The sequence below is a fragment of the Triturus cristatus genome, chromosome 9 (assembly GCF_964204655.1).
Source record: "Triturus cristatus chromosome 9, aTriCri1.1, whole genome shotgun sequence".
Lineage (NCBI taxonomy): Eukaryota > Metazoa > Chordata > Amphibia > Caudata > Salamandridae > Triturus > Triturus cristatus.
Genome location: NC_140592.1, coordinates 1280418309 through 1280446289, shown reverse-complemented (window position 1 = coordinate 1280446289; position 27981 = coordinate 1280418309). Strand labels below are relative to the sequence as shown.

Genomic DNA, 27981 nt, shown 5'->3' with positions numbered 1-27981 from the left:
GAGGGGCCCTCTCTGGGGGTGGATCAGAGTGTCCTTCTCCAGCAGCGCACCCGAGGGGCCCTCTCTGAGGGTGAACCAGAGTGTCCCTCTCCTGCGGCACACCCGAGGGGCCCTCTCCGGAGGTGCACCAGAGTGTCGCTCTCCTGCGGCGCACCCGAGGGGCCCTCTCCGGTGCTGCACCAGAGTGTCCCTCTCCGGTGCTGCACCAGAGTGTCCCTCTCCAGAGGCGCACCCGAGGGGCCCTCTCTAACGGTCAACTGAGGGGCCCTCTCCGGGGGTGCACCAGAGTGTCGCTGTCCTGCGGCGCACCCGAGGGGCCCTCTCCGGTGCTGCACCAATGTCCCTCTCCCGCGGCGCACGGAAGGGCCCTCTCCCGCGGCGCACCCGAAGGGCCCTCTCTAAAGGTCACCCGAGGGGCCCTCTCTAACGGTCACCCGAGGTGCCCTCTCTGGGGGTGCACCAGAGTGTCCCTCTCCAGCGGCGCACCCGAGGGGCCCTCTCCGGGGGTGCACCAGAGTGTCCCTTTCCTGGGGTGCACTCGAAGGGCCCTCTCCGGGGGTGCACCAGAGTGTCCCTCTCCAGCGGCGCACTGAGGGGCCCTCTCCCGCGGCGCACCCGAGGGGCCCTCTCTAACAGTCACTCAAGGGGCCCTCTCTGGGGGTGCACCAGAGTGTCCCTCTCCTGCGGCGCACCCGAGGGGCCCTCTCCCACAGTGCATCTGGGGGGCCCTCTCTAACGGTCACCTGAGGGGCCCTCTCCGGGTGTGCACCAGAGTGTCCCTCTCCTGCGGCGCACCTGAGGGGCCCTCTCCGGGGGTGCATCAGAGTGTCCCTCTCCAGTGGCGCACTGAGGGGCCATCTCTAACGGTCACTCGAGGGGCCCTTTCGGGGGGTGCACCAGAGTGTCCCTCTCCAGCGGCGCACTCGAGGGGCCCTCTCCAGGGGTGCACCAGAGTATCCCTCTCCAGCGGCGCACCGAGGGGCCATCTCCCACGGCGCACCCGAGGGGCCCTCTCCCGGTCATTCGAGGAGCCCTCTCCCGGGGTGCACCAGAGTGTCCCTCTCCAGCGGCGCACCCGAGGGGCCCTCTCCGGGGGTGCACCAGAGTGTCCCTCTCCAGCGGCGCACCGAGGGGCCCTCTCCCGCGGAGCACCCAAGGTGCCCTCTCCAGCGGCGCACCGAGGGGCCCTCTCCTGCGGTGCACCCGAGGGGCCCTCTCTGGGGGTGCACCAGAGTTTCCCTCTCCAGCAGCGCACCCGAGGGACTATCTCTAAGGGTCACCCAGGGGCCCTCTCCGGGGGTGCACCAGAGTGTCCCTCTCCAGCGGCGTACCAAGGGGCCCTCTCTGGGTGTGCACCAGAGTGTCTCTCTCGGGCAGCGCACTGGAGGTGCCTTATCTAGCTGTGTACCGAGAGGGCCTCTCCCACGATGCACCCGAGGGGCCCTCTCTAACGGTCACCCAAGGGGCCCTCTCCAGCGGCGCACCGAGTGGCCCTCTCCGGGGTTTCACCAGAGTGTCCCTCCCCAGCGGCGCACTTGAGGAGCCGTCTCCGGGGGTGCACCAGAGTTTCCCTCTCCAGCGGCGCACCAAGGGGCCCTCTCTAAAGGTCACCCGAGGGGCCCTCTCCGGGGGTGCATCAGGGTGTCCCTCTCCAGCGGCGCACTCGAGGGGCCGTCTCCGGGGGTGCACCAGAGTTTCCCTCTCCAGCGGCGCACCAAGGGGCCCTCTCTAAAGGTCACCCGAGGGGCCCTCTCCGGGGGTGCACCAGAGTGTCCCTCTCCAGCGGCGCACCGAGGGGCCCTCTCCGGGGGTGCACCAGAGTGTCCCTCTCCGGCGGCGCATTCGACCTCTCCGGGGGTGCACCAGAGTTTCCCTCTCCAGAGGCGCACCAAGGGGCCCTCTCTAAAGGTCACCCGAGGGGCCCTCTCCGGGGGTGCACCAGAGTGTCCCTCTCCAGCGGCGCATCCGAGGGGCCCTCTTCGGGGGGTGCACCAGAGGGTCCTTCTCCAGCGGGTGCTCCCAGACCCCTGAGAGCCCCCAGTCTCCATGCTGTGGTGCTCCCAGACCCCTGAGAGCCCCCAGGTTCCATGCTGCGGTACTCCCAGACCCCTGAGAGCCCCCTGTCTCCATGCTGTGGTGCTCCCAGACCCCTGAGAGCCCCCAGTCTCCATGCTGTGGTTCCTGCAGACCCTTGAGAGCCCCCAGTCTCCATGTTGTGGTGCTCCCAGACCTCTGAGAGCCCCCAGTCACCATGCTGTGGTGCTCCCAGACCCCTGAGAGCCCCCAGTCCCATGCTGTGGTGCTCCCAGACCCCTGAGAGCCCCCAGTCTTCATGCTGTGGTGCTCCCAGACCCCTGAGAGCCCCAATCTCCATGCTGTGGTTCCTGCAGGCTCCTGAGAGCCCCCAGTCTCCATGCTGTGGTGCCTGCAGGCTCCTGAGAGCCCCCAGTCTCCATGCTGTGGTTCCTGCAGGCTCCTGAGAGCCCCCAGTCTACATGCTGTGGTGCTCCCAGACCCCTGAAAGCTGTAGTCTCCATGCGGTGGTCCTGCGAGTCCCTGTGGGAGACCCCCATGCTCCATCCTGTTGGCCCTGGTCGGGAAACAGCCTTTACTATGCAACCGTTACAACGCATGCCATTACATTACATGCCGTCGCAACGAAAAAGGTGTGCAGCAGTGGGTAGAAGGTGTTGGATTTAACTCGAACACCTTCCCTATTGTTGCACACACTGGAGTTGGAATAGAAAATTAATCTACTCCAACATCCAGCACTCCCCCGACAGAAAGTCGGGGTAAAGGTTGGCGTTGCAACGGCATGCGATGTAATGGCATGCGTTGTAACGTCACCTATTCGCCCTGGTCACCATGATCAGTGGGTTTATTAGAAGGGGGCCCCAAGTTTCTCTCCAGCCATTCGAGAACCCCAAACGCTGCCTGCTGCAGACTCGTCCCTGCTCACCTGGCCCCGCAGAAGAGGGAAGAGCCCCAGGTAAATGTGCTACAGTTGGACATATTTGTGGCAGCCCTTTACAATCCATGAACAGCAACTGAAGTTCCAACATGGCGTCTGCACATGCAACACAGAAAGCTACAAGATGGCATCTGTACATGCAATAACACAGGAAGCTGCAAGATGGCATCTGTACATGCAACAACAAAGGAATCTGCAGGATGGCGTCTGTACATGCAACACAGGATGCTGCAAGATGGCGTCTGTACATGCAACAACACTGAAAGCTGCATGATGGCGTCTGTACATGCAACAACACTGAAAGCTGCATGATGGCATCTGTATATGCAACAACACAGGAATCTGCAAGATGGCGTCTGTACATGCAACAACAAAGGAATCTGCAGGATGGCGTCTGTACATGCAACACAGGATGCTGCAAGATTGCGTCTCTACATGCAACAACACAGGAAGCTGCAAGATGGCGTCTGTACATGCAACAACACTGAAAGCTGCATGATGGCATCTGTATATGCAACAACACAGGAAGCTGCAAGATGGCGTCTGCACATGCAACAACATAGGAAACTGCAAGATTGCATCTGTATATGCAACAACACAGGAATCTGCAAGATGGCGTCTGCACATGCAACAACATAGGAAACTGCAAGATGGCGTCTGTACATGCAACAACAAAGGAATCTGCAGGATGGCGTCTGTGCATGCAACACAGGATGCTGCAAGATTGCGTCTCTACATGCAACAACACAGAAAGCTGCAGGATGGCATCAGTACATGCAACAACACAGGAAGCTGCAAGATGGCGTCTGTACATGCAACAACACTGAAAGCTGCATGATGGCATCTGTATATGCAACAACACAGGAAGCTGCAAGATGGCGTCTGTACATGCAACAACACAGGAAGCTGCAAGATGGCCTCTGCACATGCAACATCATAGGAAACTGCAAGATGGCGTCTGTACATGCAACAACACAGAAAGCTGCAGGATGGCGTCAGTACATGCAACAACACAGGAAGCTGCAGGATGGTGTCAGTACATGCAACAACACAGGAAGCTGCAAGATTGCATCTGTAAATGCAACAACATAGGAAATTGCAAGATGGCGTCTGTACATGCAACAACACAGGAAGCTGCAGGATGGTGTCAGTACATGCAACAACATAGGAAACTGCAAGATGGCGTCTGTGCATGCAACACAGGATGCTGCAAGATTGCGTCTCTACATGCAACAACACAGGAAGCTGCAAGATGGCGTCTGTACTTGCAACAACACTGAAAGCTGCATGATGGCATCTGTATATGCAACAACACAGGAAGCTGCAAGATTGCATCTGTATATGCAACAACACAGGAAGCTGCAAGATGGCGTCTGCAAATGCAACAACATAGGAAACTGCAAGATGGCGTCTGTACATGCAACAACACTAAAAGCTGCATGATGGCATCTGTATATGCAACAACACAGGAAGCTGCAAGATTGCATCTGTATATGCAACAACACAGAAAGCTGCAGGATGGCGTCAGTACATGCAACAACACAGGAAGCTGCAGGATGGTGTCAGTACATGCAACAACACAGGAAGCTGCAAGATTGCATCTGTATATGCAACAACACAGGAAGCTGCAAGATGGCGTCTGCACATGCAACAACATAGGAAACTGCAAGATGGCGTCTGTACATGCAACAACACAAAGCTGCAGGATGGCGTCAGTACATGCAACAACACAGGAAGCTGCAGGATGGTGTCAGTACATGCAACAACACAGGAAGCTGCAAGATTGCATCTGTACATGCAACAACATAGGAAATTGCAAGATGGCGTCTGTACATGCAACAACACAGAAAGCTGCATGATGGCATCTGTATATGCAACAACACAGGAAGCTACAAGATGGCATCTGTACATGCAACAACAAAGGAATCTGCAGGATGGCGTCTGTGCATGCAACACAGGATGCTGCAAGATTGCGTCTCTACATGCAACAACACAGGAAGCTGCAAGATGGCATCTGTACATGCAACAACACAGGAAGCAACAAGATTGCATCTGTATATGCAACAACACAGGAAGCTGCAAGATGGCGTCTGTATATGTAACAATACTGAAAGCTGCATGATGGCATCTTTATATGCAACAACACAGGAAACTGCAAGATTGCATCTGTAAATGCAACAACATAGGAAGCTGCAAGATGATGTCTGTACATGCAACAACACAAAAAGCTGCAGGATGGCGTCAGTACATGCAACAACACAGGAAGCTGCAGGATGGTGTCAGTACATGCAACAACACAGGAATCTGCAAGATGGCATCTGTACATGCAACAACACAGTAAGCTGCAAGATGGTGTCTGTACAGGCAAAACAGGAAGCTGCAAGATGATGTCTGCAGATGCAACACAGGAAGCTGCAAGATGGTGTCTGCACATGCAACAACACATGAAGCTGCAAGATGGTGTCAGTACATGCAACAACAGATGAAGCTGCAAGATGGCTTCTGTACATGCAACACAGAATGCTGCAAGATGGCTTCTGCACATGCAACAAAACATGAAGCTACAAGATGGCGTCTGTACATGCAATCACACGGGAAGCTGCAAGATGGCGTCTGCACCTGCAACACAGGAAGCTGCAAGATGGCATCTGCACATGCAACACAGGAAGCTGCAAGATGGGGTCTGCAGATGCAACTCAGGAAGCTGCAAGATGGCGTCTGCACATGCAACACAGGAAGCTGCAAGATGGCATCTGCACATGCAACACAGAAAGCTGCAAGATGGGGTCTGCAGATGCAACTCAGGAAGCTGCAAGATGGCGTCTGCACATGCAACAACACAGGAAGCTGCAAGATGGCGTCTGTACAGGCAAAACAAGAAGCTGCAAGATGGTGTCTGCAGATGCAACAATAATAGTGCACCCCTCATTCTTTTTCTGTGGGTCTGTGAGGGATCCCTAATTCTTTCACCGTGAGTCTGTGAGGGATCCCTCATTCCTTCACTGTGGGTCTGTGAGGGATCCCTCATTCTTTCACCGTGGGTCTGTGAGAGATCCCTCATTCTTTCAGTGTGGGTCTGTGAGGGATCCTTCATTCTTTCACCGTGGGTCTGTGAGGGATACCTCATTCTTTCACCGTGGGTCTGTGAGGGATCCCTCATTCTTTTCACAGTGCACCCTGGTGCACCCCCTATTCTTTCATTGTGAGTCGGTTGCTACTGAGGGATCCCTTCTTCATTCACCAAGACTATGTAGCTACTGAGGGACCCCTCATTCTTTTCTGCTAGCTTAAGTGAGTGATTTGGTGGATTATGTGAGTGGGTGGGGTGTGAGTGGGTAGGTGGCTTGAGTGGATAGGTTGAGTGAGTTTGTCGGGGTGGTGGTTTGAGTGGGCAGAAGTGGATGGGGTGGTGGGTTGAGTGGACAGGTGGTTGAGTGAGTAGGTCGGGTGGTGGATTGAGTATGCAGGTGGTTGAGTGAGTGGGTCAGGTGGGTGGTGGGTTGAGTGGGCAGGTGGTTGAGTGGGTCGGTGGGTGAGGCAGTGAACTGAGTGCGCAGCTAGTTGAGTGAGTGGGTGAGGTGGGTGGGCTGGTGGGTTGAGTAGGCAGGTGGTTCAAATGAGTGGATCAGTGGTTTGAGTGCATCAGGTGGGTTGAATGGGCAGGTGGTGTTAGTCGTTGTGTTGAGTGGATCAGTAGGTTGAGTGAGTGGGATGAGTGAGTGGGCAGGTGTGTTGACTGGGCTGGTGGATTTAAAGTGCAGGGTGTCTACATGTGAGTGAGTCCGTGGTTTGAGTGCCTCAGGTGGTTGGGATGGTGATTTGAGTGGGCATGTGGTTGGGTGAGTGGGTCAGGGTGGTGGGTTGAGTGGGCAAGTGGTCGAGTGAGTGGGTCTGGGTGGGTGGGGTGGTGGGTTTAGTGGGCAGGTGGATTAGTGAGTGGATGGGGTGGTGGGTTCAGTGGGCAGGTGGTTGAGTGAGTGAGTCAGGGTGGTGGGCTGAGTGGGCAGGAAGTTGAGTGAGCAGGTCGGGTGGTGGATTGAGTATGCAGGTGGTTGAGTGAGTGAGTGGGTCGGGTGGGTGGGTGATCTGCGGTGGTGGGTTGAGTCGGTAGGTGTTTGAGTGAGTGGGTCAGGAGGGTTGGGTGGTGGGGTGGTGAATTGAGTGTGCAGATAGTTGAGTGAGTAGGTCGGGTGGGTGGGCTTCTGGGTTGAGTAGGCACGTGGTTCAAGTGAGTGGTTCAGTGGTTTGAGTGCATTGGGTGGGTTGAATGGGCAGGTGGTGTGAGTCGTTGTGTTGAGTGGATCAGTGGGTTGAGTGAGGTGGATGAGTGGGAGTGTGAGTGGGATGAGTACATGCAACAACACAGGAAGCTGCAAGATTGCATCTGTACAGCAGGTGTGTTGACTGGGCCGGTGGGTTGAAAGTGTGTGGTGTTCACGTGTGAGTGAGTCCGTAGTTTGAAAGCCTTAGGTGGGTGGGACGGTGATTTGAGTGGGCATGTGGTTGGGCTAGTGGGTCGGCATGGTGGGTTGAGTGGTCAGGTGGTCAAGTGAGTGGGTCTGGTGGGTGGGGTGGTGGGTTTAGTGGGCCGGTGGATTAATGAGTGGGTGGGGTGGTGGTTCAGTGAGCAGGTGGTTAAGTGAGTGCGTCGGGGTGGTGGGTTGAGTGGGCAGGAAGTTGAGTGAGCAGGTCAGGGTTGGGTTGAGTGGGCAGGTGGTTGAGTGAGTGGGTCGGGGGTTGAGTGGGCAGGAGGTTGAGTGAGTGGGTGGGGTGGTGGGTTGAGTGGGCGGGTGGTTGAATGAGCCGGTCGGGGTTGGGTGAGTTGGTCGGGGGGTGGGTTGGGTGGGTAGGTGGTCAAATGAGAGGGTCAGTGGATGGGGTGGTGGGTTCAGTGGGTGGGTGGTTGGGTGGGTGGTGTGGTGTATTGAGTGGGCAGGTGCTCGAGTGAGTGGGTCAGGGTGGTGGGTTGAGTTGGCAGGTGCTAGAGTGAGTGGGTCAGGTTGGTCGGTTGAGTGGGCAGGTGGGTGAGTGAGTAGGTGGGGTGGTGGGTTGAGTGGGCAGGTGGTTGAGTGAGTGGGGGGGTGGGTGGTGAGTTTGAGTGGGAAAGTGGTCGAAGGAGTAGGTCAGTTGGTGGGGTGGTGGGATGAGTGGGCGGGTGGTTGAGTGAGTGGGGTGGGTGGAGTGGTGTATTGAGTGGGCAGGTGCTCGAGTGTGTGGGTCAGGGTGGTGGGTTGAGTTGGCAGGTGCTCGAGTGAGCGGGTCGGTGGTGTGTTGAGTGGGCAGGTGGTCGAGTGAGTGGTTCAGCGGGTGGGGTGAGTGGGCAGGTGCTCGAGTGAGTGGGTCGGTGGTGGTGGTGAGTTGAGTGGGCAGGTGCACAAGTGAGTGGGTCAGTGTGGTGAATTGAGTGGGCAGGTGGTTGAGTGTGTTGGGTGGGTGGAATGGTGTACTGAGTGGGCAGGTGGTCGAGTGAGTAGGTCAGCGGGTGAGGTGAGTGGGCTGGTCGAGTGAATGGGTCAGCGGGTGGGGTGAGTGGGCTGGTGGTCGAGTGAATGTGTCAGAGGGTGGGGTGAGTGGGCTGGTGGTTGAGTGAATGGGTCAGCGGGTGGGGTGAGTGGGCAGGTGGTTGTGTGTGGTGCAGGTGGGGTGGTGTATTGAGTGGGCAGGTGGTTGTGTGTGGGGTGGTGAGTTGAGCTGGCAGGTGGTCGAGTGAGTGGGTCAGTGGGTGGGGTGAGTGGGCTGGTGGTCGAGTGAGTGGGTCAGCGGGTGGGGTGAGTGGGCAGGTGGTTGTGTGTGGGGTGGGTGGGGTGGTGAGTTGAGTTGGCAGGTGGTCGAGTGAGTGGGTCAGTGGGTGGGGTGAGTGGGCAGGTGGTTGTGTGTGTGGGGTGGGTGGGGTGGTGTATTGAGTGGGCAGGTGTTTGTGTGTGGGGTGGTGAGTTGAGTTGGCAGGTGGTCGAGTGACTGGGTCAGCGGGTGGGGTGACTGGGTCAGCTGTATTGACTGGGCCCATGTGTTGAATGTGTGGGGTGTGCACGAGTGGGTGGGGCTCGTGGGCGTGTTTCTCTCTCACCACAGCCTGCTCTCTCCCTCTTTCCTCCCTCGCAGACACACTCCAGCTTCGCCCAGGCCCGGCGGATCGCTCGCACCGACGGCCTCGGTCTGCGCGGCCTCAACAAGGGTCTCTGGGCCACCCTGGGCCGCCATGGGGTCTTCAACATGGTGTACTTCGGGTTCTACTTCAACGTGAAAGGCCTGGTGCCCGCGATGCAGGTGAGAGGGGCATGGCACTGCCAGGGCCGCACCCAGAGGGTGGCACTGCAAGATGGCGGCTGTGAGCACTCAGGGGGCGGCCTGATAATAGAGTGAGGGGCTTCTGTGAGCTATAGTGAGCTCGAGACTCCGAAACTCTCACAGGCTCGGAGCTTCTCCTACCACAAATACACTCGACAACGGCAGCATAATGGAGTGTCGGTGAGTCTCACACCGCATGTTCAGGGAGACCCTCTCACTAACAAACCATTCCCACCCTCAGGCTCCAGTTCACCCTACTGTACCCCTGAGACGGAGGGAGACTCTCTCACTAACAAACCATTCCCACCCTCAGGCTCCAGTTCACCCTACTGTACCCCTCAGACGGAGGGAGACCCTCTCACTAACCAACCATTCCCAGCCCCAGACCCCAGTGCACCGTCCTGTACCCCTCAGGGGCAGGGAGACCCTCTCACTAACAGACCATTTGCCCCTCAGACTCCAGTGCACCGTCCTGTACCCCTCAGACTGAGGGAGACCCTCTCACTAACAAACCATTCCCACCCTCGGGCTCCAGTCCCCCATCTTCTACCCTCAGAGTCAGGGAGACTCTCTCACTAACAAACTGTTCCCAGCCTCAGACCCCAGTGCACCGTCCTGTGCCCTTGGGGCCAGTGAGACCCTCTCACTAACAAACCATTCCCCTCTCAGGCTCCAATGCACCGTCCTGTACCCTCGGGGGGGGGGCAGGGAGACCCTCACTAACAAAGCATTCACAGCCACAGACTCCAGTGCACCGTCCTGTACCCCTCAGAGGCAGGGAGACTCTCTCACTAACAAACTGTTCCCAGCCTCAGACCCCAGTGCACCGTCCTGTGCCCTTGGGGCCAGTGAGACCCTCTCACTAACAAACCATTCCCCTCTCAGGCTCCAATGCACCGTCCTGTACCCTCGGGGGGGGGGGCAGGGAGACCCTCACTAACAAACCATTCACAGCCACAGACTCCAGTGCACCGTCCTGTACCCCTCAGAGGCAAGGAGACCCTCTCACTAACAAACCATTTCCACCCGCAGTGTGAGAAGTTGGCCTGGCAAATGCTGTCCACTAGTTATAGTGGCCACCTTGCACCAGTACAATTCGACTCTTTTGGTGATAGGTTAAAAGACAACCTTTAAAGAAAGCTATCCTAGTGGTAGCTGTGGAGAGCAGCCTTCAGGCTAAGTCTTGAAGGAGTGTTAAGCTTTTTGTTTTACCATAGATAACCTCTTGAATGACCAAATGAAAGAGTAGTCCACACAGGTATATATTCAAAATATATGTATTTAGTCTAAGAACAAATCCCACTAGTCTCTTGTGAGGCTGAAGGTAAAGATACAATTCAATAAAGCATTTATAACAACAATAAGTAGCACTGGAATCACAGGGCCCCAGGGGGGGACCAAACCATATATTAAACAAGCATTTGCAATGCAATAGGTCTCGCATTTACGCGAGTTTAAGCTATTGGCATTGTAAATGACAAAGCCTTTTATTTATGTTTTTAAAACTAGAACAAAAATAAAAGGCATTATCATTTACAATGCCAACAGCTCAAACTCGCGTAAATGCGAGACCTATTGCATTGCAAATGCTTGTTGCATTTGTCGCCCCGAGTGGGACGGGTATGCCCAGACGTGGGTCCCGTGCGCTCCATGCCACTGGAATCAAGCTATCCTGGCTGAAGAGGGGTGAAACCCCGAAACCGGTCCTAGGATGCTTGTTTCCAGTCCTGGGAGGACCTCGCTGGCATAATTTTTTGCCTTTGTGCCAATCTGTACCTCAGCCTGTAAGAGATAACTGGTCTAAAGTTTGTGTAGTTTCTGCTCGGGTTTCAGGTCTCAATTGCTCTTTCACTTCCTCTCTACATCATGGGGTGTATGTATTCAGTAGTTAACAATATCCCCATCTTAAAAAAAAAAAAAACACTTGAATAAATAAAGAAAAATGGTACACGACTTCTGGTTAGGTCACCAATTCCCATCCTTAGCTCGCAGGTGTCCTTTTGTTCCTTCAACAACCCCTCCACCCGGCATATGTATTGTTGGCTCTTTTGTGATTTACCCCCGGTTTTGGTGACCGTGCCCACAGCATCCCGCTGCCCCCATGGCTAAGCTGGTGAGTCCTTATAATTTGCGTGTCTCTCTCTCACACAAACCCTCATCCATCACACCTCCAGGCGCTGCATCCCATAAGACTGTAGGTGCACCTCGTGGTCATCACACACGACAAGAAAACACTCCCAGTAGAGGCTCGGGTATAGGTGAAGCTTGACATCAGGGCGAATTAAGCGCTTTAGTGCCTCATATACGGGGAGTAAGCGCTATACAAATGCTGCTGTACAATACTGCCCTCATGTTTGCTTTATGCTTATTGGAGGTTCTGCTCACTCCTATGGAGTACATTTTAGTCATTCTTTGCGATTCCCAACATTATCAATGTTTGTCCGACCGATAATGTGACATTCCTAACAATATTCGCAATAACATGCCAACATTACTGGTAAAGATATGAATGAAGTTATAATGTACAACTGAAAGGAAGGGATTCGAGTTCCCCAAGAAAGTTGTGCTGCGGAGATCGGTTGCATCAGGTCTCGAGCACGTCTCCTGGCCCGAGGCTTGTCACCAAAATACTTCCCACATAAACTGTGCTAATAAACACTCTACCGTGCATACACAAGCGGAGGAGCTGCACATTCCACCTAACAGAAAGCGCACAGAGAATATCAACGGGCAGGAAAGCGCTACACAAATTCTACAATACAGTAGACTGACTGATGGCAGGGTTAAGTGAAAAGTGCCAGGGCCGGGACGATAAAGTTACACAAATTGCTATTTAAACGCATCCAGTGGGCACCAGTAGCACATGGAAAATAATGGACCCCGAAGAGAGCCGTGTTCAGTCCGAATGTAAACAGAAAAGTTGGTTGAACTTAAAAATAAGAGCGTCCGAGCTGTGAAAATTGTTCAATGTACTGCAAACAAGCAGAAATAAGTTCCAATTAGTTCTTAACAGAGGCGCAACTAGAGCCAAATTTCAGGGGGGGCTGAGCAAAAATTTCGGGGGGGCTGAACTGTAAGCAATAGGCAGAGTGGAGCTGCAGGGGCTCTTAGAAGGGGTGAAACAACAGCGAGGCCTCATTAACATGCAAATGGTCTTTTAAAGACCTGTGAAGTGCTCGGGTGCGGCTGCTTTTTTGCCCGGGAAGGTGTCTCATCCCGGGCTGCCACACAGGACGGGGGGGGGGGGGGGGGGGGGGGGGGGGCTGAAGCCCTTTGAGTCCAATGGGTGTTGCGCGCCTGGTTCTTAACGACATCGAACTCCCTCATAATCGCATTAGTGTTATGCAAAAACCTAGGGCGGGCAGTCTATAGCAGCAATGGCCGTGAAACATAGCCTTAAAACTAGAAAAGAGTGGCGAGATAGATATTTCAGCTCTAAGCTCTCCCCTCAAAAAAATGTATCCATGTTCTAACTTTTGGAAAGTTTTCTTCACAATACAAACTGCATGCAGCTTTTCGAACACACTGCCAGGCAGACAATCCTCAAAAATCCAACATAAAGCAAAAGGATTAACAGGAGAAAAGTGCGTGGTGGAACGATGAATGTATTTGGTCGCGATAGTTTTCTGTCTCGCTCGTCCTAATAAACTACAACGCTCTTTGAGTGGGGTGTTTACAAGAGTACATGCAGCTCTGTGGCTCCTTTAACTTACCAGGGCAGCATTACCCACGGCACTCGCGTAAACATTTGCATATAAACCGACATAGCGAATAGACGTTTAGGGCGTCGTTTCGCGGCTCAGGGCTCCTGCCGGTGCGTCCCGAAGCTGCTGTAGGTGAGAGGTGCCTTCGAGATACACAAACCAACACGATCCGCAACTAGCCCAACCGGGCGGCTCCGCACGCACTCTCCGAAGAAACCACTTCGGCGCCGCCGTCTCTGCCGCAAATTAAAACAAGTTGACTGAACCTCGAAGGGATGCAGGAAAGTTGAGGATGGAGACTGGAAATTGTTAATTTGTGCTGATGGTTTTCCCGCATCTTCAGGCTCCCTACAATTGGTACAACTTTTGGGAAACAATGTGCATGTAAAATGAAGGGGTAACAAAAGGGTGCTCTTAATAGAGTTGCTGCTATAGGGTGCCCCAATGATTGTATGGGGCTAACATAAGCATGTAGCCTTAGGGTTAGAGCGGTGGACCTCGGAGCGGGGGAACCGGGTTCGAGTCTCGGCAAGGACGATGTAACAAAAATTAATGTGTCAATCTGTAACAAAACTGGTGCTCATGTAAAGCGCTCTGATACCCGATGTGTGGGGTCTAGTTTGCGCTATATAAAGCTCCAAAAATAACAAGCAAATCGCTGGGCAGAAAGGTAGGGAAAGCAGGAGCTTCTGAAGGAAATAGAGATAAGGGACTAACGAGGGTAAAGAGAATGTCTCCGTGAGCCTTGTGCTCGGCTGGGGCCTCGGGCATGTTTACTACGGGAACACATGGGAATGCAAAGCCATTAATCAAGCAGGATGGCTCTGTCTCCCTTCACGCCCAGGGAGGAGGGAGATGCGAGCAGAGCATCAAAGGGCTGGGTGAGAAGGGAGGGGGGAATGCAAGGGTCAAAGCGGCGAAAGTGAAAGTAATGGAGCAGAGCATCAAAGGGCTGGGTGAGAAGGGAGGGGGGAATGCAATGAGCAGAGGAGCAGCTGTGCACGTGCATGTGATCGTGCACTCAAGGTTTAGGCCAGCCAAAAGACTGTGGGTAGCACTTTGAAAATCCCACATATAAAATGTCTCTTCGAGCCTTTGGCTCGCGAGACCTAAAAAGTGGTATAAGAACCACAACAGTTCTGCAGACAGTGCCTAGGGCACTTAGGATCGTTGGCGGGAAGCGTCGTCGATGTCGTGGAGATTGAAGATGTAGATCTTGAAGGGAAGGATCTGAAAGCAGAGGGGACAGAGTCTGTGTCACTAGCCAGTGACCAGGGGCCTTTGGAGAAAGAGCCCTTCAATGTCGGGTGTTTTCAGGTTGAAGACGGGTAGCTTGGATCAGCAGCCATGGGGTCCAGGAGGCTTCAAGGAAGGCCAGCTTCTGGAGGGCGACTGTCCCACAAAGGATGAAGGCCGCTGCGGTGTTAGTGTCCAGATTGGATCCACTAAGCCTTGGCAACCGCAACCCACGCAAGAATCAAGAAACCGCTACGGTGCAGACCCACGAGGTCTGAGCGAGGTCTCCAGTGAGGAGACTGTAGAGCAGGCCTGGAGCAACCAGTGGAGCCCTTTAAAGTGAAGATTGACCTCCGCTAGGGCCCACCAGTCGAGAGACAAGGGACCGCGGGAGGCAGCAATTTGGAGTGCGTAATGATGTGCCCACGGGTCGCCGGAGCAGGCTGGGGCGTCGTCCTTTGGCACAGGTGATGCTGAGAGGTTGGCTCAATAATGGGCCAAAGCACAACTTCCCCACTGGTCGTGGTCGTGTGCTGTGCAAGAGGTGGCCGGTGTCCTGGGGTATTGGGTATCGCGGCACCCACGGGGTCCACGGTGCTAAGCTTTGCTGTGCACACTCACTGGCCTCTGGGATGCTTGGGAACCCACCTCAGTGTAGGCAGAAGTCTTCGTTGTCCGTAGGAGCAGCGGAGTTCCAACCGGGTCACTTGCAGTGTTTCAGGTGCCTGCCAAGCAGGGGGGTAACTCCTTTACCCCAAGGGAGATTACTTCATTCAGATGAGCGGCAGCTCGTCGAAGTTTCAAGTCTTTGAAGCAAAGTTCTCGTCCAAGTTTAATCTGAGGCTCTGGGGACCCTGCACCCACCTTTATCCAGGGATTAGGGGAGTGTCTGAATCAGAGCCCACCAATGGGAGTTCAGGCGGGATAGGGTAGCTACACCATCTCCCCTTTGTGTGTTTCCCGCCGGGGCAGGGGACAGGATGCCCCTGAACCGGTCTGAGCCGATGTATGCAGAAGTAGGCACTGGAGAAGCCTACGTGCAAGTTTGAAAGACATCCTAAGGTGCACCCACCCAGTTCCAATCCACATAGTCTGTCTGGGGAGGTGTGAACACCTCCCTGCAACAAGATCCCTATTGTCCAGCTGCCGTGGCTGGAGTTCTGCCCAGCAACAGGCAGCCAGAATCGTGTGGGTGGCGGGTAGCATCCATTTTGTACTACGTGTGCTCTTTTAAATTGGTGTCTAAAATCTGCCGCTTTTACCATATCGCCCCTCTAGCAGGGGGGAATCATGCCCTCACTCCCATGGCTGGATTGGGGGTATAATTCCACGATGTTTGACACCAAACACGACATGGTTCTGTGCAGCCACTCTCAAGTTATCACGCTATCGCGATTACTTATAATGTGGTTAAGAGAATATGGTATGGCTGCACTACAAACTACCTCGCAATAGTTTTAACGAAGGTTGCAGAGGGGCCCTACTCAGGTAGGGGTTCCCCCTCACACACATCTCGGCACCCTGCCTTGTAGGATTAGCAAGGCCTGCCTTAGGGGTGACCTATGAGGATATATGTGTTGTATTTAGGGGGATACAGGATACCTATATCCCTGTAAGGGGTGCAAGCACCACCTTACCCAGACTACAGTAGTGGTCTGGTGGTGTCAGTTTTTATGGCTGTCCCAGGGGTGGCACAATAAGGGCTGCAGCCCCTGGTAGGCCTCTGAGGGACCCATGCCCTGGGTACCTAGGGTACCATCTACAAGGAGCTCACAGGGTGTCCTCAGTATCCAATTGGTATGTACCTATAGTACTCACATCAGTTTAGAGAGGAAGCAGATAGGCTGGGGTCCTGGATAGCAGGGCCACAGCCTGGCTAGAGTAAAAAACAGTCAAAACATCAGCAAAAAGTTGGGGGCAACTATGCAGTCGATGCCACTCTCCTACACTCAGGCTCCAGTGCACCGTCCTGTACCCCTCAGACGCAGGGAGACCATCTCACTAACAAACCATTTCCACCCTCAGGCTCCAGTGCACCGTCCTGTACCCTCGGGGGCAGGGAGACCCTCTCACTAACAAACTATTCCTTCCTCAGGCTCCAGTACACCCTACTGTACCCCTCAGACAAAGGTAGACCCTCTAACTAACAAACCATTCCCACCCTCGGGCTCCAGTGCACTGTGCTGTACCCTCAGACGGAGGGAGACACTAACAAACCATTCCCAGCCTCAGGCTCCAGTACACCGTCCTGTACCCTCGGGGGCAGTGAGACCCTCTCACTAACAAACCATTCCCACCCTCAGGCTCCAGTGCACCCTACTGTACCCCTCAGAAGCAGGTAGTCTGTTAGAATCCGGATTCTCTGATTGGCACAGGTAGGTACCTGGGACAGGCAGAGGGTCCTTCTTCTAGTCAGGGTAGGGGGTACACTCTAGAAATAACCCCTGCTCTCCCTCTAGGTAGCTTAGCGCGAGCAGACAAAGCGTTATCCCAAGGCGTTTAGGCTAAGCATTTATGAATACCCACACAGTAATACAGTGACCCTCCACAAATAGACTCCACACTGGGTATATCAAAAAATAATACTTTATATAGATTTATCAGGCTTAGCACAAGACCAAAATGACATTTTAAATGGCCCACAATACTTATTGGCAAGAGTTCTGGGTTTCAGCGTAATTTTCCAGTTCTGTGCGCGTCGTCCCTCTTCGTAGGGGTTGTACGCGGTAGACACAGGCTTTGGGACGGGTCGTACATGCACTGCAGGCGCTTCAGATGAAGCGTGCACCCTACGGTACGAACGGGCACAGTACCTGGATTCTTGGTGAGTTCGTCACGGACACTTCCTTGGCAGCAGGAGCACAGTACGGTGCGAAGTCCTCCGGGCGGCGCGTACTATGGTACGGGAGACCTTGGGCGTGCGCGGCTCAGGGGACGGGACGAGAGTACGGCTCGTACTGCCAGACGTTCAGGTACGCGACGTACCGGGATCGCTGGGCTTCACTTGGGCTGCTGAAACAGGCGAACAGTATGCTTCGGACAGGAGACATAAGCGACCACCATACATACCGCGGCCTTTCCCAAAGCAGAGGAGAGGCGCGTACGTTGATAGTACGGTCCGTAGGGGGTGCAAGCTGATACGGTGATATCCTTCAGTTACGGTACGAGCTACGGCTCGTAAGGGCTGCAAGTCGCGTTGCTCAGGCTGGTAGTACCTTCCTTGGCGGTGCGAGCTACGGCTCGTAGAGGGGCCACAGACGCGTTGTTCCTGCCGGACAGCGGGAAATCAGCTTACGGGGAGTACGCTGCGATCAGCGAGACGTACACAGCAGTTCGAAGCGAAGATGCGAGGAAAACGGTCCATTTTCCAAGGCGATTCCACGGCGGGGAAATCCACTGGTCCTGGGACTTCGTTCAGGGGGCAAGCTCACTCACAAGCCCTTGGAGATCTTCAGCACAAGTCAAATAAATGTCTTTGGGGTCTTTTCTTCCTCTCCTTCTTGCAGCAAGGCAACCACTGCAGGCCAATCCCCCAGGTGAGGGACAGTACTCCTCCATGCAGCTTTCCCGGTTCCTCCTCGTCGGACAGAGGTTTCTTCTTGGCAGGACAGGATCTAATTTCTTGGGAGCAGGGCTCCTACATTTATACAGCAATTCTTTTGTTCTGCCAGGCCAGGGGGGGCCCTTGCCTAATCCAGTCCGGTTTCTGAGCACTTTGTTTACGCGATGCAGGCTGCTTCTTTCAGGGTGCAGGGCAGGGTCATCAGACGCTCCACAGGGGGCGGAGCCAGCATTGTGGTGGCAGAGCACGGGTCTATTCAGAGTCCAGGTGTACTCCTCCCACCCATCTATATGTCAATCTTTCCATTCACCACCAGGCTACCTAGCCCTGCCCATCTGGGTTTCCCCAGCCCTGTCACTCACACAAGCCAGACAGCAGATACACATCACGCAGAGGCGGGCCGAAATGGTTAGGCAAGCAAAGGCCATCTATCTAAAAGTGGCATTTGCAAACGCAGAATAATAAAATAAACCTTACTAAAAGATGTACCTTATTATTCGGAGTTCAGGCATAGTAAACTCGATTTTCTACCATGTTCCCTGGGCCTGCTAGGATCATAGGATGTAACAATCTTAACAGCCCATTCTGGCCTATGAGAACAGGTAGCCTTACAATAGTGAAAAACGAAAATGGCTGTAATTCACTATTAGGACATGCCACACACATCAGGGCTTGTCCTACCTTATGCCACAATGCACCCTGCCCTTGGGCCTACCATAGGGGTGACTAACATGAAGTACAGGGAAGGTTTAGGGACTGGCAAGTGGGTGCACTTGCCAGTCAGCATGACAGTACCAGACTGCACGCAGGTTCTGCAATGGCAGACCTAGACACATTTTACCAGGCCGCTTCTGTGGGTGGCACAACCAGTGCTGCAAGCCCACCAGCGGCATTTGTATTTACACGCCCTGGCACTCCTGGTGCACTTTACTGGGGTCTGATAGTAAACCAAATAAGCCAATCATGGAATCCAACCAACATATACATTTTACATAGGGAGCACTTGCACTGTGGCACTGGTTGGCAGTGGCACAGTGCGCTGAGCGGCCAACACCATAAAAACACATGAGGCACAGCGACAAAAAGTGGAAGGGAGACTCACGCCAAGGTGCCAGGTCTAACAGAGTCCCTCTCACTAACAAACCTTTCACATCCTCAGGCTCCAGTGCACAGTCCTGTACCCCTCAGAGACAGGGAGACCCTCTCACTAACAAACCATTTGCCCCTCAGACTCCAATGCACCGTCCTGTACCCCTCAGAGGCAGGGAGACCCTCTCACTAACAGACCATTCCTAGCCACAGACTTCAGTGCACCGTCCTGTACCCCATATACGGTGGGAGACCCTCTCCCTAAACCAACCATTCCCAGCCCCAGACCCCAGTGCACCGTCCTGTACCCCTCAGGGGCAGGGAGACCCTCTCACTAACAGACCATTTCCAGCCACAGGCTACTGTGCACCTTCCTGTACCCGCGGGGCAGTGAGACCGTCTCACTAACAAACCGTTCTCACCCTCAGGCTCCAGTGCACCGTCCTGTGCCCTTGGGGCCAGTGAGACCCTCTCACTAACAAACCCTTCCCCCTCAGGCTCCAGTGCACCGTCCTATACCCTCGGGGAGGCAAGACCCTCTCACTAACAAACTGTTCCCAGCCTCACACCCCAGTGCACCGTCCTGTACCCTTCAGACGGAGGGAGACCCTCTCACTAAAAACCCTACCCACCCTCAGGCTCCAGTGCACCGTCCTGTACCCCTCGGGGGCAGGGAGACCCTCTCACTAAAAACCCTACCCACCCTCAGGCTCCAGTGCACCGTCCTGTACCCCTCGGGGGCAGGGAGACCCTCTCACTAACAAACCATTCCCAGCCCCAGACCCCAGTGCACCTTCCTGAACCCTCGGGGGGCAGGGAGACCCTCTCACTAACAAACCATTCCCAGCCCCAGACCCCAGTGCACCTTCCTGAACCCTCGGGGGGCAGGGAGACCCTCTCACTAACAAACCATTCCCAGCCCCAGACTCCAGTGCACCTTCCTGAACCCTCGGGGGGGGCAGGGAGACCCTCTCACTAACAAACCACCTCCACCCTCAGACCCCAGTGCACCGTCCTGTACCCCTCAGACGCAAGTCGGCCCTCTCACTAACAAACCATTCCCAGCCTCAGACTCTAATGCCCCGTGTCCGCGCGCCTCGAGGCTCAGAGCTGCTTCTTGGCTCTGCTCCCTGGATTCTGGAACAGCGGGGTCATTAGCCCAATAATGATTTTGAGAAAAGCGAGTCTATAAAAGGTTCCCGCTGAACCGAGTTTGTACGGATGGTTTTTTAATGTATGAGTGACGTTTTCTCTAAATTGGTCTGTTGAGGAAACGGGGCGCTGACTAATGGGTATTGCAGAGGGGGGGGGGTGGGGGCTGGGGCCGTAAGTGAGCCCGGGTTCTGGCAAGTGAACACTTCTCTCACTAACGCAGGCCCAAAGCCGGGATGACAAGTTAAGCAGGCGCAGGTGTGATATCCGGGGGTGCCGGCCATTAACATCAAACCCCGCCGCAGAAACACCTTGTTGTGCCCCAGGGCTGGCGCGCTCTCCGCCCCGGCCTCTGCTTCCAGAAGCTTCCACCGTGGAGTGTGGGGCCTGGCGCGTGTCGAGACGTGGGGCTGTGGGCACTGCAAGGCGTGGGCCCCGGGGACCCGACAGGCACCCAGAGGGTCTTCATCTGTGACCCCATTGTGTGCCTTGACCGCTTCCCAGGTCCCTGCAGTGAGCTATCAATAGTGCAACAGGTGCAGTGGCACCGGGTCCTCTGGAGCCTGAGAGGCACCCAGAGGGGTTTTTATCTGTAACCTCCACAGTGTGTCTCTCCCGCACCCAGATGCAGGCAGTCCGATATCTATAGTGGAGCAGGTGCAGTGGCACCGGGGGCCCGAGAGGCACCCAGAGGGTCTTCATCTGTGACCACATTGTGTGCCTTGACCGCTTCCCAGGTCCCTGCAGTGAGCTATCAATAGTGCAACAGGTGCAGTGGCACCAGGGGCCTGAGAAGCACCCAGAGGGTGTTCATCTGTAACCTTCAGTGTGTCTCTCCCGCCTCCCAGATACAGGCAGTCCGATATCTATAGTGCAGCAGGTGCAGTGGCACTGGGTCCTCTGGAGCCTGAGAGGCACCCACAGGGGTGTTCATCTGTAACCTTCAGTGTGTCTTTCACCTCCCAGATGCAGGCAGTCAGGTATCATTAGTGCAGCAGGTGCAGTGGCACCAGGAGCCTGAGAAGCACCCAGAGGGTGTTCATCTGTAACTCCCAGTGTGTGCCTTTCTATTTTTTGAGATTTGTATAGCGCATGGCTACCCGAAGTCTTCCCCGCACTGACGATGGGAGCTGAGGTGAGCGCCAGAGCCCTTAGTGTGTTAGCGGGAATAGCCAGGTCTTCAACTTTTTCCTAAACATCAGTTTGTTTTGCTGTCCTCTAAGGTCCAAGGGGAGCTCATTCCACAGTTTTGGAATCAGGTGTGAGAAGGATCTGCCTCCCCATCTATATTTTTTTAATTCTGGTGGTACGGAGGACCAAACCGATCTGGTGGGGGCATATGCCGAGGTCAGGAGTATGAGTTTTAGGGGGCCTTTATTATTTACTGCCCTGTGCTCAATACAGAGGGCTTTGAATTTCACTCTTGCCGCGATGGGGAGCCCGTGTAGTAGTTTCAGGGATTCTCTTGCGGACGTGTGTCTGTGGAGTTTGAGCAGGAGCCTGGCCGCCGCGTTCTGCACCGTCGGGCCCCTTGATCACATACTTGGGTGAACCCAGGGAAAGAGAGTTTCCATAGTCCAGACGGGAGACGATCAAAGACTGGAGGACGGTTTTCCTAAGTTGCTCCGGGATACGTTCCAATATCTTTCGGAGCATCCTCAGGAGTCCGAAGCAAATGCCTGACAGTTTGCTTGCCTGTTCGTTCATTGAGAGTGAGCTGTCGAACCAGATGCCTACGTTTTTTACCACCCATTTAGGGACCGGAGCGCCCCCATGCAGGGTGGCCAGTTGTCTAGTGGCCTAAGGATGGCCCTGTTGCCTAAGATCATGAGTTCGGTCTTCTCGCCATTCAATTTTAGATAGTTGTTTGAGATCCAGTGGGCCAATTTATTAAGACATGGACCCAGTGGAGAGTTACCCTGATTGTAATCTTGGGGTAGAGCGACAATCAACTGGGTGTCGTCCGCATGTGATATGCCTAGGATGCCAAACTCCTGCGTGAGGGTAGCAAGCTGTCTAACATACATATTAAATAGAGTAGGGCTTAGGGAGGAGCCCTGCGGCACTCCGAATTTCATAGGCAGGCTGTCCGAGAGACAGTCCTAATCCATAACTTGGAACGCCTCCCAGGTCCCTGCAGTGAGCTATCAATAGTGCAGCAGGTGCAGTGGTACCAGTAGCTCGAAAAGCGCTGAGAGAGTGTTCATGTGTGTAACCCCCAGTGTGTGCTTTGAACGCCTCCCAGGTCCCTGCAGTGAGCTATCAATGGTGCAACAGGTGCAGAGGTACCAGTAGCTCGAAAAGCGCTGAGAGAGTGTTCATGTGTAACCCCCAGTGTGTGCTTTGAACGCCTCCCAGGTCCCTGCAGTGAGCTATCAATGGTGCAACAGGTGCAGTGGTACCAGTAGCTCGAAAAGCGCTGAGAGAGTGTTCATGTGTAACCCCCAGTGTGTGCTTTGAACGCCTCCCAGGTCCCTGCAGTGAGCTATCAATGGTGCAACAGGTGCAGAGGTACCAGTAGCTCGAAAAGCGCTGAGAGAGTGTTCATGTGTAACCCCCAGTGTGTGCTTTGAACGCCTCCCAGGTCCCTGCAGTGAGCTATCAATGGTGCAACAGGTGCAGTGGTACCAGTAGCTCGAAAAGCGCTGAGAGAGTGTTCATGTGTAACCCCCAGTGTGTGCTTTGAACGCCTCCCAGGTCCCTGCAGTGAGCTATCAATGGTGCAACAGGTGCAGTGGTACCAGTAGCTCGAAAAGCGCTGAGAGAGTGTTCATGTGTAACCCCCAGTGTGTGCTTTGAACGCCTCCCAGGTCCCTGCAGTGAGCTATCAATAGTGCAACAGGTGCAGAGGTACCTGCAGCTCGAAAAGCGCTGAGCGAGTGTTCATGTGTAACCCCCAGTGTGTGCTTTGAACGCCTCCCAGGTCCCTGCAGTGAGCTATCAATGGTGCAGCAGGTGCAGTGGTACCAGCAGCTCGAAAAGCGCTGAGCGAGTGTTCATGTGTAACCCCCAGTGTGTGCTTTGAACGCCTCCCAGGTCTCTGCAGTGAGCTATCAATAGTGCAACAGGTGCAGAGGTACCTGCAGCTCGAAAAGCGCTGAGCGAGTGTTCATGTGTAACCCCCAGTGTGTGCTTTGAACGCCTCCCAAGTCCCTGCAGTGAGCTATCAATAGTGCAACAGGTGCAGTGGTACCAGCAGCTCGAAAAGCGCTGAGAGAGTGTTCATGTGTGTAACCCCCAGTGTGTGCTTTGAACGCCTCCCAGGTCTCTGCAGTGAGCTATCAATAGTGCAACTGGTGCAGTGGCACCAGCAGCTCGAAAAGCGCTGAGAGAGTGTTCATGTGTAACCCCTAGTGTGTGCTTTGAACGCCTCCCAGGTCCCTGCAGTGAGCTATCAATAGTGCAACAGGTGCAGAGGTACCTGCAGCTCGAAAAGCGCTGAGCGAGTGTTCATGTGTAACCCCCAGTGTGTGCTTTGAACGCCTCCCAGGTCCCTGCAGTGAGCTATCAATAGTGCAACAGGTGCAGAGGTACCTGCAGCTCGAAAAGCGCTGAGCGAGTGTTCATGTGTAACCCCCAGTGTGTGCTTTGAACGCCTCCCAGGTCTCTGCAGTGAGCTATCAATAGTGCAACAGGTGCAGAGGTACCTGCAGCTCGAAAAGCGCTGAGCGAGTGTTCATGTGTAACCCCCAGTGTGTGCTTTGAACGCCTCCCAAGTCCCTGCAGTGAGCTATCAATAGTGCAACAGGTGCAGTGGTACCAGCAGCTCGAAAAGCGCTGAGAGAGTGTTCATGTGTGTAACCCCCAGTGTGTGCTTTGAACGCCTCCCAGGTCCCTGCAGTGAGCTATCAATAGTGCAACAGGTGCAGAGGTACCAGCAGCTCGAAAAGCGCTGAGCGAGTGTTCATGTGTGTAACCCCCAGTGTGTGCTTTGAACGCCTCCCAGGTCTCTGCAGTGAGCTATCAATAGTGCAACAGGTGCAGTGGTACCAGTAGCTCGAAAAGCGCTGAGAGAGTGTTCATGTGTGTAACCCCCAGTGTGTGCTTTGAACGCCTCCCAGGTCCCTGCAGTGAGCTATCAATAGTGCAACAGGTGCAGAGGTACCTGCAGCTCGAAAAGCGCTGAGAGAGTGTTCATGTGTGTAACCCCCAGTGTGTGCTTTGAACGCCTCCCAGGTCCCTGCAGTGAGCTATCAATAGTGCAACAGGTGCAGAGGTACCAGCAGCTCGAAAAGCGCTGAGCGAGTGTTCATGTGTGTAACCCCCAGTGTGTGCTTTGAACGCCTCCCAGGTCTCTGCAGTGAGCTATCAATAGTGCAACAGGTGCAGTGGTACCAGTAGCTCGAAAAGCGCTGAGAGAGTGTTCATGTGTAACCCCCAGTGTGTGCTTTGAACGCCTCCCAGGTCCCTGCAGTGAGCTATCAATAGTGCAACAGGTGCAGAGGTACCTGCAGCTCGAAAAGCGCTGAGAGAGTGTTCATGTGTAACCCCCAGTGTGTGCTTTGAACGCCTCCCAGGTCCCTGCAGTGAGCTATCAATAGTGCAACAGGTGCAGTGGTACCAGCAGCTCGAAAAGCGCTGAGAGAGTGTTCATGTGTAAGCCCCAGTGTGTGCTTTGAACGCCTCCCAGGTCCCTGCAGTGAGCTATCAATGGTGCAGCAGGTGCAGTGGCACCGGGGGCCTGAGAGGCACACAGAGGGGTGTTCAACTGTAACGTCAGTGGTGTGTCTCTACCGCAGCCCATGTCCACCAGTGAGCTATCATTAGTGCAGCTGGTGCAGTGGCACCGGGGCCTCAGGAGCCTGAGAGGCACCCAGAGGAGTTTCATCTGTGACCTTCATGGTGTGTCTCTAGCACCTCCCACGTGCAGGCAGTGTGGGGGCATCTCTTGTCCTGGTTGTGAGCTATCAATAGTGCAGCAGGTGCAGTGGCACCAAGACCCATGGCTTTGAGGGCCCATTGAATCTCTACTATGGCTGTGTTCTCCTACTGAACCGAGGTGCAGGGCCCTTGGATTGAATGGCAGCCGTAGGGTCGGTGCAGAGGTCAGCATACTTTGTCCCCCAGCTGTGTGAACCCCGGAACCATAGACACACCGGGACGGATTATACAGCGTTTTTGCTGATCTGAAAAGTGGGAAACCATTTGCACCAGTGTTGCTGACTTCTGGTGGGGGCGGGGTAATAGAATGGGCACCAGGGCATCTATGGCGCAAACATTTTATAGCCGTAGTTCTGTGGATGCCTTCGTTTATTTTGGAGCACCGAAGGATGTGGAGCAAAGGAAAGCTTTGGAGCCTGATGGGTGGTGTGTGGTGTGTGGGCACCACCACTGGGCAGCGTCGAGGCCACTTGGAAGGCAGCCTGGCCAGCTCAGCTTGCAGACATTCCCTGACACACCTGGGGTTTAGTTCTGCTCTCTGCTTTGGGTTCAAAGCGCTCCATGGTCTGGACTTTGCTCTTCCCGGGTCGAGGCTGAATGTTTGTTGGGGGTGAAATGTGCAGTCGCTAAATGAAGGTTCCGCCATGGGGTGCGGTGTGGTACCACTGTCTGCGGGTCTTCTGGGCGTGAGGCACCAAAGAGTTTATGAACAGCGACGATATCCGTGTACCTGATCGGTGTGTCCACGCGGGGCCATTGAAGCACTGCAGCCCCCCCCCCCCCCCACCGACCCCTAGTCCAGTGTGTGTGCTGCGTTTACATGATAACAAGTGTACAAGGCATGTTTTCTCCACTGTGAAGGACTGGAGGGGTCTCCATGGCGCCCTGCCTGGTAGCTTCCACAGATGCAAAGCAGGCAAGATAGCTGATTTGGCTAATGCACCAACTGCCGAGATCTGTGCACCCTCAGAATCACTGGCAACGACCGTAAACCCTTCATCCTTCGGATGTTGCTAACATGAGTGCCGTTGAAGTTGGTAATAATTAACACTTGTTATGAGTGTTTTGAGGCGAGACAAGCTGTAAAATGTATAATGCTTTGATGTGCTGGTTCGCTAGACAGTGACACTGCAGTCTAGCAGCACCGTCAGACCAGTTGTCACCTGCACAAGGACTGTCAGACCAGCCTTTATCTGTACAAGAACCATCACAGCCACCGTCACCTGTACAAGGACCGTCACAGCCGCCGTCACCCGTACAAGGACCGTCACAGCCCCCGTCACCCGTACTAAGACCGTCACAGCCGCTGTCACCTGCACAAGGACCGTCACAGCCCCCGTCACCCGTACTAAGACCGTCACAGCCGCTGTCACCTGGACAAGGACCGTCACAGCCGCTGTCACCTGTACTAAGCCCATCACAGCCGCCGTCACCTGTGCTAAGACTGTCACAGCCGCTGTCACCTGTACTAAGACCGTCACAGCCGCCGTCACTTGTACAAGGACCGTCACAGCCGCTGTCACCTGCACAAGGACCGTCACAGCCGCCGTCACCTGCACAAGGACCGTCACAGCCGCCGTCACCTGTATAAGGACTGTCACAGCAGCCGTCACCTGCACAAGGACCGTCACAGCCACGTCACCTGTGCTAACACTGTCACAGCCGCCGTCACCTGTACAAGGACCGTCACAGCTGCCGTCACCTGTACTAAGACCGTCACAGCCGCTGTCACCTGTACAAGGACCGTCACAGCCGCTGTCACCTGTGCTAAAACCGTCACAGCCGTCGTCACCTGTACAAGGACCATCACAGCCGCTGTCACCTATGCTAAGACTGTCACAGCCGCCGTCACCTGTGCGAAGACTGTTACAGCTGCCGTCACCTGTACTAAGCCCGTCACAGCCCCCGTCACCTGTACTAAGACTGCCACAGCTGCCATCACCATCACTAAGCCTGTCACAGCTGCCGTCACCTGTGCTAAGACTGTCACAGCCGCTGTCACCTGGACAACGACCGTCACAGCATCCGCCACCTGCACAAGGACGTCAGTCGCCGTCACCTGTGCTAAGACCGTCATAGCCGCCGTCACCTGCACAAGGACCATCACAGCCACCGTCACCTGCACAAGGACCATCACAGCCACCGTCACCTGCACAAGGACCGTCAGACCAGCCATCGCCTCCCCGAAGAGCCGGATTGTTGGAGGGGCTTACCCTAAACTATGTGCACCGCTTAGGCCTAAGAAAGGGCGCCGCCATCTGCGCATGTGTTCGTAGCATTTTTAGTGTGCTGAGGTAAGCATTAGCGTCACTTGTTCCATCAGATGGGGGCGTCCTCGAGCTTCTGGCCTCTCTTTCAATAAATCAATAATTTAAAAAAATTACTGCAAATCACCCATGAGGGTCTCAAGGCGCTGGACTTGCTAACTCATTCCTGGTGTCCCCCTCAAAGAGTCAAAAACAAGTAGAAAGCAGTGAAAACAAGGGGAAAGGAAGCAGACACGATCCGCTGCCTCTCTGACTCAGACCCACCTGGCCAGGGCTTTAAGTGGGATGAAAAAACTGGGGGGGCTCTCAAAGGTGCGTGGCCAATGTAATTAAGGGTATGGCTTAAAAACACCTAAGCTAAAAATCTGTGCTTAGCACAGTGTGCCGCCCGACTTGTATTTTGCTCTTTCTGTCATTGCATCCAGATATATGATACAACAAGTAGCATCCTTCCTACAAGAAGTCAGGACTATTGGCTTTGCCAATGGTTGTTAGTTTCATAAGAAACATAAGCAGCTACTATGCCTTGTATATAATATTGAAAAAGCTTCCAGTTAAAGCCCTGGTGACACCAGACAATGTTACTGCTCCTGCGTTTCAAAAAGAGATGGGAAATCCAGAGAGAAAATGACTCTCTTTAAAGGATTTACATTCCCCTAGAACACCGCTTTCCAAACTTTTCATGTTGGTGACACACTTTTTGGAGATGCATCATTTTAGGCCACAGTAAGGCAGTTTAGTGAGCGAGTCCGAACCACTTAAGGGGCATTCGGGGGGGTTCTCCCCCCGGAAGAAAATTTAGAAATAAAAGTGGGCAAATGGTGCATTTTC

General features: G+C 54.4%; 1 protein-coding gene across 2 annotated transcripts in view; it reads left to right on the top strand.

Moving 5' to 3' along the window:
• Positions 1-27981, top strand: part of SLC25A21 (solute carrier family 25 member 21) — a 957302-nt gene that overhangs the window by 873384 nt on the left and 55937 nt on the right. For both annotated transcript variants that reach the window (XM_085627462.1, XM_085627461.1), the window contains one exon: positions 9074-9238. In XM_085627462.1, the coding sequence (XP_085483588.1) occupies positions 9074-9238 (165 nt within the window). The remainder of the gene's footprint in view (positions 1-9073; positions 9239-27981) is intronic.